Source organism: Penicillium mononematosum, assembly GCF_028829835.1.
Source record: "Penicillium mononematosum strain IBT 11891 chromosome Unknown utg000002l:1.0-8112719.0:1.0-8118358.0, whole genome shotgun sequence".
Taxonomy (NCBI): Eukaryota; Fungi; Ascomycota; class Eurotiomycetes; order Eurotiales; family Aspergillaceae; genus Penicillium; species Penicillium mononematosum.
The window spans coordinates 48591-62784 of record NW_026643272.1 but is presented as its reverse complement, the minus strand read 5'-3'; the positions used below and the strand labels follow the sequence as shown (position 1 = coordinate 62784).

General features: G+C 49.5%; 7 protein-coding genes across 7 annotated transcripts; 5 read left to right on the top strand and 2 right to left on the bottom strand.

The window, feature by feature from the left end:
* Positions 1-1230: 1230 nt before the first annotated feature.
* N7519_001736 (uncharacterized protein) lies at positions 1231-1878 on the top strand (the record flags this gene model as incomplete). The annotated part of the gene is made up of 1 exon (XM_057288514.1): positions 1231-1878. One exon carries the CDS (start codon positions 1231-1233, stop codon positions 1876-1878), a length of 648 nt encoding a protein of 215 aa, XP_057149716.1.
* Positions 1879-1910: 32 nt separating this feature from the next.
* On the bottom strand, positions 1911-3438 carry N7519_001735 (uncharacterized protein; the record flags this gene model as incomplete). Its single annotated transcript, XM_057288513.1, has 3 exons — positions 1911-2641; positions 2699-3071; positions 3124-3438. 3 exons carry the CDS (start codon positions 3436-3438, stop codon positions 1911-1913), a joined length of 1419 nt encoding a protein of 472 aa, XP_057149715.1.
* Positions 3439-4228: 790 nt separating this feature from the next.
* On the top strand, positions 4229-4566 carry N7519_001734 (uncharacterized protein; the record flags this gene model as incomplete). The annotated part of the gene is made up of 3 exons (XM_057288512.1): positions 4229-4314; positions 4366-4410; positions 4461-4566. The coding sequence occupies 3 exons, from the start codon at positions 4229-4231 to the stop codon at positions 4564-4566; spliced, it is 237 nt and encodes a 78-aa protein (XP_057149714.1).
* A 223-nt stretch (positions 4567-4789) lies between these two features.
* N7519_001733 (NAD(P)-dependent alcohol dehydrogenase) lies at positions 4790-6061 on the bottom strand (the record flags this gene model as incomplete). The annotated part of the gene is made up of 3 exons (XM_057288511.1): positions 4790-4993; positions 5053-5681; positions 5752-6061. The coding sequence occupies 3 exons, from the start codon at positions 6059-6061 to the stop codon at positions 4790-4792; spliced, it is 1143 nt and encodes a 380-aa protein (XP_057149713.1).
* Positions 6062-6335: 274 nt separating this feature from the next.
* On the top strand, positions 6336-8650 carry N7519_001732 (transketolase family protein; the record flags this gene model as incomplete). Its single annotated transcript, XM_057288510.1, has 4 exons — positions 6336-6490; positions 6544-6653; positions 6723-7720; positions 7778-8650. The coding sequence occupies 4 exons, from the start codon at positions 6336-6338 to the stop codon at positions 8648-8650; spliced, it is 2136 nt and encodes a 711-aa protein (XP_057149712.1).
* A 974-nt stretch (positions 8651-9624) lies between these two features.
* N7519_001731 (putative phosphatidylglycerol specific phospholipase) lies at positions 9625-10905 on the top strand (the record flags this gene model as incomplete). Its single annotated transcript, XM_057288509.1, has 1 exon — positions 9625-10905. One exon carries the CDS (start codon positions 9625-9627, stop codon positions 10903-10905), a length of 1281 nt encoding a protein of 426 aa, XP_057149711.1.
* An 869-nt stretch (positions 10906-11774) lies between these two features.
* On the top strand, positions 11775-13960 carry N7519_001730 (uncharacterized protein; the record flags this gene model as incomplete). The annotated part of the gene is made up of 7 exons (XM_057288508.1): positions 11775-11888; positions 11959-12061; positions 12161-12206; positions 12447-12643; positions 12705-12802; positions 12853-13113; positions 13172-13960. 7 exons carry the CDS (start codon positions 11775-11777, stop codon positions 13958-13960), a joined length of 1608 nt encoding a protein of 535 aa, XP_057149710.1.
* Between the last annotated feature and the right edge of the window lie 234 nt (positions 13961-14194).

The window sequence follows — 14194 nt, the reverse complement described above, 5'->3', positions numbered from 1 at the left end:
AATGTATGTTCTTTTTTCTGAATCTGCAGAACGTTCAAGTCTAATATTTATTCAGGCGATGAAGGCAAACCGCGGTGTCGGAACTGCATTGACCGGAACTTCCAATGCCAATATGGTCCACAATTGACCTTTCTGACGAAGAATGCACGCACTATTCAAGCGTCAGATACCGAGACACCATCTGCCAGCTATGAAGCGATTCGGGTAGGTTTTCCAGTGATTATCGCAGGGTAGAGACCTGATCCATATACATGTAGTTTGTCACCGAAGAGACCGCAAACACAAAAGATTCCAACCGAACCGAGGATCATCCACTGGTAGATGCATTTTCTCGGATTGATACGACTCCACAACCACAACAAGCCGACCCCATTACGCTTAGTGACGCCAGAGATGAAGATGAGCCATTCTGGTCAGAGCCAGCCCCCCCCATGCTGTGGCCGAACAGAATTACACGATCCTCAATGACAATGATGAATCGGCAGTCGCGGGGTTGTTGGCTCTCGGTATGAATGGACCCGATCTGGGGCTGTCGGACTTGGGAGTTCCATCACCAGCGAGAGCCACCTTGAAGACTCCAACAATACCATCGAATGTTTCGCATCAATTAACCTTCAGCCCGCAAAGTATACAACAACCACCAGAGTCAAGTCTCGAGACACTTTCACCCACCGAAACACAAGCCTTGCTACGACATTATCGCTATGAGGTAGCCTCTTGGGTGAGCTATTTGAAACCACCACGGACTACACCACGCTGACTGCAGTAGTTGGACATTTGTGATCTTGGTCAATCATTTGGAATCCAGGGTCTTCAGCTTGCGATGGTCTCGTCACGTATCTGGAACTCCATCCTTGACCTATCCGAGACTTCTGTCCGCCAGCTTGATCCACGTAAGCCACCCGAAGACAGGAGCAAGACATTCCTTCGGCACGCCGACTCGGAAATGCAGGTTGACATTACACGTGTCGCACTGTTGAAAGTTATAAATCAAGTGAAATATTGTATCTTGGACATCACAACCACGTGGAACCCTGAAAGACAGTGCGATCATGACCTCATGGGGGCTCTAAGTTCCCACGCGGTGGGCAGAGATATTAATTCCGCGATCTATTGGCTCTTTTTCAGGCTGGGTATGGATTCCAAAACAACACAGGTAGTTCTGATCACTATTCACTGACTTGTTCGCGTACCACAGATCTCGCGACAGCGTTAGCGACCGATAGCGATATGCGCATGCAGCTTCCCCCGTCATTCCCGTATTTCACACAAGTAGATCTTGTGGCTGACCCGTTTGAGATGGTTTTCTTCTACGCCTATCGCCCGCTATGGCTCTGCGCGAGAGCGATCCAATTTGTGCACAATGAAGAGGTTCCTCCCGATCGACCTCCGTTCCATATATGGATACAGTTGGTCGAGGAATTGCAACAATGGTATCGAGAGCGACCACGGGAGTTTGAGCCCATGCTGGAAATAGAGATGGATGATCAGTTAGCTGGGCCAGAAAGAAGTTTCCCCGTTATTCTCTTTGCCAACGGAGCGAGCTTGTTCGGCAACCAGTTATACCATACGGCCATGTTGATCTTGTTACACAATCGACCTCGCACTGCACGCATCGCCGACTTCCGCTCCGTTGCCATGTCACCACTGTGGCATACGCAGCGGATATGCAGTATTGCTCTCCACAATGATCGTCGGGAGTGCTGGGATCCATGTCTATTGGCATCCTTTCTGCTGGCAGCTCGTCGGATGACACATGAGTCACAACAACACGAGGTTGTGCGTGGGTTAGAACGCATTCATACTGTGACAGGGTGGAACGTGAAAAACTGCTTGCATAGCCTGCGAGTCGAGTGGTGCCTTCTTGATGAGACATAGTAAAGGAAGATCATTCAAGTTGATACCGATGCTCACCCTGTTACGGGAAACCGAGGTCTATCCATAGTCCGGTCTGAGCGTGAGACCTGATATCCCCAGGCTAGTTCCAGGTCGCGGATGCGCCAGCAAGCGCCCCATCCAGTCTCGGCTTCAATATGGCGAATCAGTTCGACTATAATGGTGTGTTCGGATACATGGCTGAACAGCCGTCCAGCAATCCATAGCGGCTGGATGGCGTTGTTCAAGCATCCGTGGTGCGGGTTGGCGAGCGAGATTCCACAAATACGCCTCGCATGCCACAACGCAGACATTGCGGGTGTTGGCTGTAGTTTGATAGATTTGGGCATCAAGTTGAGCAGCAAAATGCATGCTGTGTGGTATAGTTGGTTCGAGGATATAGCCGCCCATTGTAGGAAAAGGATATGGGGGAATGGTTTGGTTGTTGTTGTGTTTATTGGTAACAGCTCCGGTGGTCGGTTGTCAAGCCAATTCTGCAAATCGCCCCAGAGCCGCAGCCAACGGCGATTGAAGGCCTCTCCGGCGCAGTCATTCTGAACGGCTAGCTCCACAAACTGAGTACGATCAGCCACCAGCTCGCAGGATTTTGCGCACAGGTATACCGCGTAGTTGGCGTGCATGTCCGGGGACTGCGCAGCCTTGAAGAGCTGTGCAGCATCATCTTCATGACATCCAGGTGCGAGCCATTTGCTAGGCCGAAGAAGAGTGCTCTGTGTCCCATCAGAGATCAACGCACCACATAGGTCTAGTTTTTCCAAATCAGTGATATCCCTTTCATTCGACCATCAATATGGATCCTCACCCATGCGCGCGTAGCACCAAAATACTGCTTGTAGAAGGCCCTCACTGAACCCATTCATTTGGAATGCGTCAAAAAGTGCTGCACAACCCTCCAGATGACGGTGCCAATCCTGCGCACGCGCAGACATCATCTCGAGACAGCAGAGAAGTACGCAGGCGGCCACGACTTTAGGATCACGCATTTGCAACAGTGGGCTCAGCAGGCGAATTGCTTCCTGGTAAAGCTCCAAGCTGTCAAATGAGTCTTGAATTCCCTCCTTCCTTTCCATTTGTCGGGCGGATATCGCGAGGATGGCATTCAGCAGGGCAGGGAATGATCGGGCCAGCGCGGGAATCTGCACTCGAAAGGTACATTGCGAATCGAACATATCGAGCTGCGGTCGGCCATCAGCGATTATTGAGATCATCACCAGCAATGCCACTTACCCATGGTGCCACCTGCCCGACATAGTTCTTCAAGTACTCGATGCGACGGGGATTTGACAGCACAGGACGCGTCGGTGTCTGCCCCCTGTCGCGCGATTGTGTGGCGTCTTGTTCCTGGGTATCTGGGCTCGGCGCGCGGGTCGGGGCTGCAGACTGCGCGAGATTGAAAAGCATGCATCGTAGCTCCTCCTGAGAAGCTAAGAAGCCTGGATCATGGGAGAATCCATCACCCCAGCTGGTAGCTCCCAATGGAGACGCAAATGCAGCATCGGTGGAATTGGACGGAGTCGCTTCGGGTTGGGACCAGTCGTTCATGGCGTAATTGGAGACATGCGATGGCTCACCCAGTTCACCGGGGTTGTGATCCAATTATGGAATCATGGAGTCTGTGCTGAACTGCGAATATGTAATCAAGAAAATGGAAAGAATATCCAAAGAATATCCAAAAGAGTTAGAAGTTGCAAAGTTGAAGTGGGGAGATTGGGACTCGGGAGACATCGGCCACTTTCACTTCTCCTTTGACACTCGGACACTTCGGATGTCTTTTGAGCATTTCTTTTAATTAACTATGTTAGTTGCATGATTTGCTCTATCTTCTCTCGATATTTACGCAGTACGGAGTACGGAATTCAGAATTCCCAATGTTCAACAGTACTCATCGATCGACATTGCACCTCGATCACAACCTAAGATGTATTCCATACAGCTCAAATCAACAGTCACATTCTGATCCTCGCTATGGAGTACTCTGCACCTGTGTACGGGGAAGATCACTGCAAAGAAAAAGGGGTGTGAGCTTCCAACGCTGTTAGCCGTAACCCTAGCCCTTGCAGAGGAGACAGACGCAAGGGATAGAGAAAAGACAGATGGCATCTTCTTGCAGGAAGGGTCGAACTGCTGCACCATATTGGAGTACTTTGAACACTGTCGAGCATCCCATACCCTCAGATCTAGTATTATTGGATCTCTGCTTGTATCTGCGTCATGTACGGTCTCAAACAGCTGTCGCTTCTAAGCTTGATGCTTCTCTCTGTATCGGCAGCGAAGGATCCAAAAAGAACAATTGTGCGGATGTCCGTCCTCAGGTCCACGCCCAATTGCTAACATGGCCGTGCAGGTGGGAATCGAAACAGCAGAAAAGAGCCGTGGTATTGATGTCCCATTGAATGATTGCCATCCCATCGAGGAAGAGTGAGATTGGTTTCTAGCAACCATGTTTCGGCTGAGACTAACGCGTCATAGGGACGTCCTTACTGTGTCTTTGAAAAAGCCATGTCGTCTCTTCACGTAAGTCTGATGACAATCCAGCCAGTGGACTCTCACTAACTGTAGTACAGCGGCCCTGACTGCACCGGACATAACACATTCTTGAGTCCTGGCGAGCACTCTTCCAAGGACCCAATTCCGGCCATCGAGTCCATATTTTGCCAGTCATCATTTTGAGGGAATACAATGGTCAAAGTGGGGGTTGAGAGTTGTGCAGGCATTGTGTCTGGCTTGAATTGGTATATAGTATCAAATCAAGCATTTGCATTGCTGAATATTGTTTACTTCGCTTTGCCACTCTCCTAGTTTACACGGAACTAAACAAGATTGTCTCGATAGAGCACCAACTCCAGCTGTGCTCAGCCTCGGAACGATCGAAAACAAATTTTCCTTAACACATCTATAACGAAACATCCTGCTCGTCGACAACCAACACCTTGATGCTACCATTTCGAGTATCAGCACAAAGGTGGAGCGCATCTTGGGCCTTTTCAAGAGGGAAACGATGCGATACAAGTTTCTTCAGGTCCAAGATGCCACCACTTAGGCAGGCGACTGCTGGCGGCCAGGTGTCACGGTAACGGTTGATGAACCGGAGATCGATCTAGCAGAGTCAGCAAAAAAATTCAATATTCACTCCATCAGGACACTAATGCAACTGACCTCGGCGAGAGAAATATGCATAAAAGGTAAGTTGTTCATGATCGCCTTTCCTACACCAATCACCATGACGGTGCCTCCCCGCCGTGCAGTGTATGCAGCAGTGCATACACTGCTTTCGACACCGGTACACTCAAGTATGGTCTCCGGAGCAAAATATTCGCCAGACCCGAAGAGAGCACGAATGGCCTCTGCGTTACCTTGCGAATCCTTTGTACGGTCCACCTCATAGGTAATGCAGGAAGGGACAAATTCTTTCGCAAACGCCAGTCGAGCCGGTTCGAGATCCGTCACCACGATAGGGTGTGCGCCCGAGGCACGTGCTGCAGCTAAGGCGATCAAGCCAATTGGGCCTGCACCGCATACAACTACACCGCGGCCCAACGAAAGACCAGCCGACTTGACGCCGTGCATCACCACCGAAAGAGGCTCGAGAAGTGCGCCTTCAGCGAAAGTGACATTGTCGGGTAGCTTATGCAGCCATTTCGCAGGGTGGTTCTTGTAACGCTGCATGGTACCTTCATAAGGGTAAACACCGGCAAACTGGACATCATCGCACAGGTTATAACGGCCCTCATCACAGAGGAAACAGTGTTCACAGGGAACACCAGGTTCGACGGCCACCCGGTCACCTGTCACAGTATCAGCTCAAAAATCTTCAAACTCAAATGAATCATGTCTACCTGGCTTCAAATGGTTGACCCCCCTCGCCGCATTGCAGAACGATACCCGAGGCTTCATGGCCAATGGTGCAGTCACCTTCAAACACCAATGATCCAATGCGCCCGGTCTTCCAGAAATGAAGATCCGACCCGCAAATTCCAGTTGCTTTGATATGAACCAGTGCCTCGCCTGGTTTGGGGGCGTAAACAGGCGTGTCGACAGATTTCAACTTCTGGTCGGCGGTTATCTGCAATGAGGGATTGGGATGGGAGACTTTGAGGGGAACCCGATCGTCTGCCGTTTTCACCATCTGCTGGCCGTTCGGCTGATCGAGAAGTACCGGAGCCATTGTGTGTTTTCTGTGCATTACAAAAGTGGGCAAGTTCCATTCTTTAAAGCCGCTATGGGAGCCCAATAAGTACTTGATCTAGTAAGTTGTGGCTCAAATTACCTATTTTGGTGTGGATGGAGCTGCCAACTCGCGGAGGTGGGGTCGACCCTTTAGGGAAGATCGCCCGATTAGGAAATATTAAGCACCACCACTTACAATATTTCAATGAGCTTTCCCTCCAGCTTTGGGCATTTGGACATTCTCTATTGCTCATCTCTATACGGTTCCTACAATGTCAGTCGAAGTTCAACAGAACGGCGTCAATGGCGTCCACAGCTCTGCAATGCCTCTAGTCCACAAGCTGTCCAAGGACCACGACTTGGTATTGAAGACCTTTCGGTTATTGATTGCAGACCTCTGCCAGCAATTCAATGGCGGACACCCCGGGTATGATCCTCGCAACAGAATCTTAATTTGAGCACAAGCTGATCGCGTGCTAGTGGTGCTATCGGTATGGCTGCAATTGGTGTTGCGCTTTGGAGATATGTTATGCGTTATGCACCCCACACTCCGGGATTCTTCAACCGGGATCGCTTCGTCTTGTCAAACGGTTAGTTATGCATATATATTTCTAAATTGATACGGCTCTAGGGATGTATACTGAAATAACCTTCTACAGGCCACACTTGCCTCTTCCAATACTCTTTTCTGCATCTTACAGGCTACAAGGCCATGACCTTCGAACAACTCAAATCATACCACTCCGATCGAGTCGATGCGCTATGCCCCGGACATCCGGAGATTGAGCACGAAGGAATTGAAGTGACAACCGGACCATTGGGTCAGGGTATTGCGAATGCTGTAGGCTTGGCCATGGCGACGAAGAATCTCGCTGCGACCTACAACCGCCCCGGCTTTGATGTGGTAAACAACCATACTTGGTGTATGATTGGCGATGCTTGTTTGCAAGAGGGTGTTGGTCTCGAGGCAATCTCGCTGGCCGGACATTTCCGTCTAAACAACCTCACTGTCATCTACGACAACAATCAGATTACTTGTGACGGATCAGTTGACCTTACCAACACCGAGGATGTGAACGCAAAGATGCGCGCTTGTGGCTGGGATGTGATCGAGGTGGCAGACGGCTGCTTTGATATTGAGGCCATTGTTGGTGCATTGGAGCAAGCCCGCTCATCGAAGGAAAAGCCCACCTTCATTAATATCAAGACGGTCATTGGTCTGCACAGCAGCGTTGCGGGAACTGCTGTTGCTCATGGTGCTGCTTTTGGCGCCCAGAGTATCCGTGATATGAAGACTGCCTACGGCTTCAACCCGGAGGAGCATTTTGTCATTGGCGAATCTGTGCGCCAGTTCTTCCAGGGGATTCCTGAGCGTGGAGAGCAGTGGGTTCAAGAGTGGGATCAGCTGGTAAACGACTACGCTCTCCAGCACCCAGATTTAGCGGCCGAGTTCATGGCCCGCGTGCGTGGCGAGCTTCCGCCCAACTGGCAGGAGCACATCCCAACCACCTTCCCTGATAAACCCACTGCCACCCGTGCCTCATCTGGCTTGGTGTTCAACCCAATCGCCAAAGACATCAATTCTTTCATGGTTGGTACTGCGGATCTCTCGCCATCCGTAAACATGATCTGGCCTGGCAAGGTCGACTTCCAGCATGTGAGTTAGAACAACCGATATTACCATAACTAGGGACAATGCTAACTGTATCACCAGCCCGAACTCCGCACAACGTGTGGTATCAATGGTAATTACTCCGGTCGCTATATTCATTATGGTGTCCGTGAGCATGCCATGGCTGCCATCTCCAACGGTCTGGCAGCTTACTCCCCGAACACCATCATTCCGGTCACGTCGACGTTCTTCATGTTCTACCTGTATGCTGCACCCGCAGTCCGAATGGGTGCGTTGCAGCATCTTCAAATAATCCACGTCGCTACTCACGACTCCATTGGTATGGGCGAGGATGGACCGACCCACCAGCCTATTGAACTGGCCAACCTGTATCGCGCGATGCCAAACCTCCTGTACATCCGTCCTGGTGATAGTGAGGAGACGGCTGGTGCATGGATTGCTGCGATTGGTGCCAAGCAGACCCCAAGTATCATTTCTACCTCTCGTCAGACTTTGCCCCAGCTCGCCCAGACGCGTCGTGATGGTGTAGCCCACGGCGCATACGTCCTATCTGAAGCTGAATCGGCTGCTGTCACTTTGATCGGCGTTGGAGCTGAACTTTCGTTCGCATTGGAGGTTGCTGAGCAACTAAAGGTGCAGAAAGGTATCACCGCGCGCGTGGTCAGCTTCCCCTGCCAGCGCCTGTTTGAGAAACAGTCACTCGATTACAAGCGTGCCACGCTGCAGCGCCACCGGGGCATACCAGCTGTAGTGATTGAGCCCTACGCGCCAAATGGGTGGGAACGGTACGCAGATGCGGGCATCAGCGTGACACGCTTTGGTCAAAGTCTACCGGGTAAGGCGGCATACAAGTTTTTCGGATATGAGATTGCTACATTGACAACCAAGGTGGTGAGCTATCTGGAACGGGTCCAGGAAGATGAGCTGCTTCGTGGAGAGTTTGTTGACCTATGAGCATGATGTCTGATAGGAATGCGCCGGGTATGGGATTGAAATTTTATATTTACTTTAGATTTGTACAAATTCTCACTTATTTCTTGCTCTGTTTGGGATTCGATGAGATATATATTCCACATATCCCCTTTTTTAACGGTAAAACGAACCAACAAGGAGAGAGCGGCAAGTCAAGCTAAGGCTAGGGGCATATAGTGTTCATTGTTTATACTGAACATTTCTTTTTCTCTTTTTCTTTCCTTTTTTCCATTTCCTACGTTCAAGTTCTGTTGGCCTTTCCATCTGAGATTTACCAGGTGACCACAACCCCCCGACCGTTTGAACTTCATATCTTCCTGCTGACTTTACCCCTCAACTTAGCTCGAGGTAAAAATTAACCTAGAGATGATCTGAAGAGATGTGACCTTTTCGCGTGGGCAAGGGAAAGCGGTGCAGTGCGACTGGTCATGCAGCGACTATGCAAAATGAAGTATAAAAGTCATAAGATCGACCGATCAACAACATTATATGTAGTTATACAATCGAATAATAATTCCGAAATAAAATGCATACAGCGAATATACGGTGACAAGAACATTTTAGGATTTGGAGAGCGAAAACAAGGGTATTCCAAGTAAATGTTAGGATGTCACTGGAAAATAATGAAATACACTATCATGAACCAGTCTATAATATTCCCCTAAGAGTTTTAAAAGTCACAAAAACTAGAAAATCAGAACATCAGAACATCTGATCTTCTGTTAAACGTGTTGGCCAATAATAGTCAGCTCATGGCCCACGACGCGGGGGGGCGTTTAGGGCTTTTTTGATCGACAGAGAAATAGACAGCGCAGAATTGTGACCTGCAGCATGTGCGATGAAAAAAGTTTCTGAGAGGTTCAAAGAAAAGAAAATAAAGAAATAAAATAAAATGGAAAAAAGTTATAAACTCGTAGACTCGCTCAAGTCATGCCCAGCTTTCTATTGCCATCAATATGGCGCGCTCTCTACTCCTCGTTGCCCTCAGTCTGGGTGCCGCGGCGATGCCCGCTGCGTCGGGTATGAGCAACATCAAAAATATTGTGGTGTTGGTCCAGGAGAATTTGTCCTTCGACCACTTCGCTGGCGGTCTTGACTATGATTCTAGCATTGATGGCCCCCGGAATCCTCAATACTGTAATCCTGCCAATGTTTCATCCCCCTCCGAGCAGGTCTGCGCCAACCCAGATGCGAAGAACATCGCATCGGACGATCCCAACCACAGCATCGCCGGTGGTAACATGCAAGTGTTTGGGACCTACCACCCCCTTGCGGGAGCCAAGTCCTCCATGGAGGGTTTCATTAGTGAGCAGCGTGCCTCGTACCCAAAGGATGACCTAGACCGGGCAGCCGAGGCGATCAATTACTTCACCCCAGAGCATATCCCTGTCTTCGACACCATCGCTCAGAACTTTGTCTTGTTCGATCGGTGGTTTGCTGCTGTCCCCGGTCCTACCAACCCCAACCGTGCCTACTTGACCTCTGGCACTTCGCATGGCCATGGCCACAATGACGATGACTTCCTCAACTCTGCGCTGCCACAAAAATCCATTTTCGAGCAGCTATCAGAGAAGGGAATCACTTGGAAGAACTACGAGAACTCGACCCAGTCAAAACCCTCATTTTTGCCCGATGCTATGTTCTATGACTGGACCGCGAAGAATGGCAAAGAGAACGTCGTTCCGATTTCCCAGTTCTATAGTGATGCCAAAGCTGGGGCGCTGCCACAATTCACTTGGATCAACCCCGAATGCTGCTCCTATATGTCAATGCATCCTCCGTCCCCAATCAATATGGGCGAGAACTTCGTCAAGAGCATCTACGAGGCTGTACGCAACTCGCCGCAGTGGAATGAGACCCTCTTCATTCTGACCTGGGATGAACATGGTGGCTTCGCTGATCACGTTTCGCCCCCAACTGATGTTCCTGCTGGCGACAGCCTGACCTATACGGAGACCGCTCGGGACGGTGAGCCATACACTTTCCACTTTGATCGCCTGGGAATTCGTGTTCCTACAGTGTTGATCTCCCCCTGGGTTTCCAAGGGCCTGGTCCAGCATAAGCCTAGCGATGGGAATGAGTTCACGCATACTTCTATCCTCAAATTCGTTTCTGAGCTCTGGGGATTGGATATTCTATCCCCGCGCGTGGACTGGTCGCCTTCCTTCGGGAACCTGGTCACGAACAGCTTCCGAAGTGATACTCCAGAGAAGTTGCCGGACGCGGCGGACTTTTAGATCCCAACTCTCTTGAATAGTCGTAGTCCGGAACTCCTAGCTCAATTGGATTCAATGATAATGATAATGAAAATATAATACCCACGCTTGGTCACGAATATATTGGTGAAATGATGCATCCACTCTTCTACAAATTAAGATATTTCAGGAAACTCGTTAACATAGAGTAACTTAGACTTGATATTGGGCAGAGAGCAGGACATCCCGGGGCCACCCGTGCTCCTGGCACCTCCCCGGAATCACCCGATTACATAAACAAACCTCAAGACCTCGCCCACCTGCACACCTGGGCAGGTGCATAACCTCTTAAATCGTCTATAAAATGTGAATCTGACCAGCCAAGGTATGATAGAGCAGACACAGGGCCTGTATGAATATGAAAAAACATGTTTGGACCGGTTTCCCGAATCAACAAAATACCGAGACTAAACGCACGATGACCATAACCTCAGGTTAGCACAAGATCCGGTTTGTCAAGGATTGACGAACATGAACTTCCTCGACTATGATAGAGTGGATTCCCAACACGTAACGCCAGGAGATCACCCTGTCTAGCTTGATGGATAAACTTGGGTTAATTCTGTTGGCTGGAATGCTGCTAAATCTCTCCGCACAGCGTTTGAAGAGGCATGACACTGTATGTTGCACATTGTCCCATTCACTGACCATATCTTACCAAAGTTATGTTATTCTGACAGTTATGTCACTCGGTGGCATCGGACGAGCTTGATGGATGCAAAGACTGCTAAATTGCGTCCATACATGACACAGTCTATAGGTGTGAGCATCTATCCTGATTGGATCTACCCAGCCACGAAGCTTCATCCATTAGGGGAAAGCTGAGTCTCCTGTGGTTCTTATCTCTGCCAATGACGGCGAGTCGGATACCTGTTATCGACATGGAATTCTCCGAGCCCACCAGCTCTGCTATGCAGTGTTCCCGATCAACATTCCATTTCCCGTTTTATCTGCAGAGCGGGGCGGTTCGTGCGCCCACACAGCGAGTCAAGCCTAGAGGCTATTGTCATGTCTCTCGGATTATTTCCGGGGCAGATCCCACACCTGATCGGCGACCTCGAGTTGCAGCAAATCGCAACGCTCTTCCTAATATGTCGACAGCCAGTGAAGAAGGACAGGAAGAAACACCTGGTTGAGGGTATGTCTAGCATCAAGTGAAGGCCTAGGAAACTGAGGAATCACAGCCGTACGGTCTGTTTGGGCGTGACTTATGAAACTGACCATATCAGACATCTAGGGGTTCAACATCACATTGCTGGGACCCCGGGCTACCTGGATTCCAGGTATGTGCCTTTGCCCTACCTTCCTGGCACGCCGATTGGATGGATCCTTGCCTTGTCAAGGATATTTTTTTTGTCATGCGCCTAGCTTTCATTAGCTTATTTCCTTTTCCCAGGCCAATCCTGGCTTTCTTTTTCAAACGACCGCATTGAACATAAACCCTTTTCAAAGGAGGATCTCCCCGTGGCTTCCGCACGCAAACCCGTTGTACTTCCATATAGTCCTCACACCTGTGGTCACAGTCGTGAGGTATTTCGCACCATGGAGCCTAAGGAGTATCCTCCCAGTTTCACCAGCCGCAGTACATCCTTCATACCCTTCGACCAAGAGTCCGACAGCAGAATCATTCTAGACGATGAGAAGTTGCCGCCAGTCGATGGAGGAGTCCAAGCATGGTTGTTCCTTATGGCTTCTGCAATGCTCGAAGCTCTAGTTTGGGGTACGTGCTCATTTGTTCTTTAGTCAAAGATAGATTGTTGTTGAACCTAACATGCGAGCAGGTTATGCCTTCGCCTTCGGTATATTTCAAGACTATTATAGTACACACAAACCCTTTGAAGGATCCGAAAATATTGCAGTTATTGGTACTTGTGCGATGGTTAGTCAAGAAATCCAAGGTCGCCCTGCTCTTGCTAACACAACATAAAGGGTCTCGCATACTTGATTGCCCCGTTGGCAATTGTTTTGATGATCTTAGTGCCTAAAATTGCTCGCTGGGTGTCCACCATAGGCGTTGTTATCATGTGTTTGTCTTTGGCACTGAGTTCCTTTTCCACCAACGTCATGCATCTTATTTTGTCGCAAGGAATTGGCTTTGGAATTGGCGGATGTTTTGCCTACACTCCCACGATCCTATTCATGTCGGAGTGGTTCGATAAACGAAAAGGCCTTGCCTTTGGTATTGTCTGGGTGAGTTATAAAGCACCACAAACTCATTATGGCAAGCCGAACTGATAATTATCCTTAGGGCGGATCTGGGCTGTCCGGGATAATCTTCCCACTTGCCATCCAGTGGCTTTTGAACCAGTATGGGATTGAAGCCACGCTTCAAATATCATCAGTGGCATTGTTCATCCTTGCTGTGCCTTTTCTCTACTTTCATCGACCGAGGCTGCATACGACAGAAATCGCGTATCACCGTCTGAATTTTCGTTTCTTGTACAACAAAGTCTTCATAATTTACCAGCTTGGCAACACTCTGGAAGCAATCGGATTCTTCCTGCCGACCATCTACCTTCCGACATACGCGCGCAGCCTAGGCGCGAGCGACTACATGGCGTCTCTCACAGTAATCCTCGTCAATTTGTTCACAGTGTTTGGATCTGTCATCATGGGATTCCTTTCCGACCGATATCACATCACTACCTGCATCTTGATGTCGACTGTCGGTACCGTCATCTCGGTCTTTTTCATTTGGGGGTTCGCTGCCACTATCCCCCCTTTATATGTCTTTTGTATCGCCTATGGTCTGCTCGCCGGTGGGTTCTCCTCCACATGGGCAGGGGTCTCCCACGAGGTCCAGAAGGCCAATCCATTGGCAGATGCCACTGTCATTTTCCCATTCATGGAAACAGGGCGCGGAATAGGAAATGTGGCAAGTGGACCCCTAAGTGAGGCTCTGCTCAAGGCAGACAACTGGCGAGGCCATGCGTTGGGTGCATATGGAACTGGATACGGGACACTAGTCGTTTGCACCGGCGCAACTGCATTGATTGGTGGCTTCTCTGTTGTGGCCCGGTATTTAAAGTGGATATAAAAAACTGTGGCAACATACAACCATGCCCTGTGAGCCGATGATGTTGTGATTAAGGGATGTTCCATGATACCTGAGGACACCTGTCTTAAATGATCATCCAAAAGAGCATAAAAGGATAACAAATGCATGATTTCGAGAATGGCTTGATATATATAAAAAAACATGATGTTACATAAGGGTACTGTAAATATCCATGGATGGCAGCAACCATGTCCAGGTGCGCAGGCACCCCGC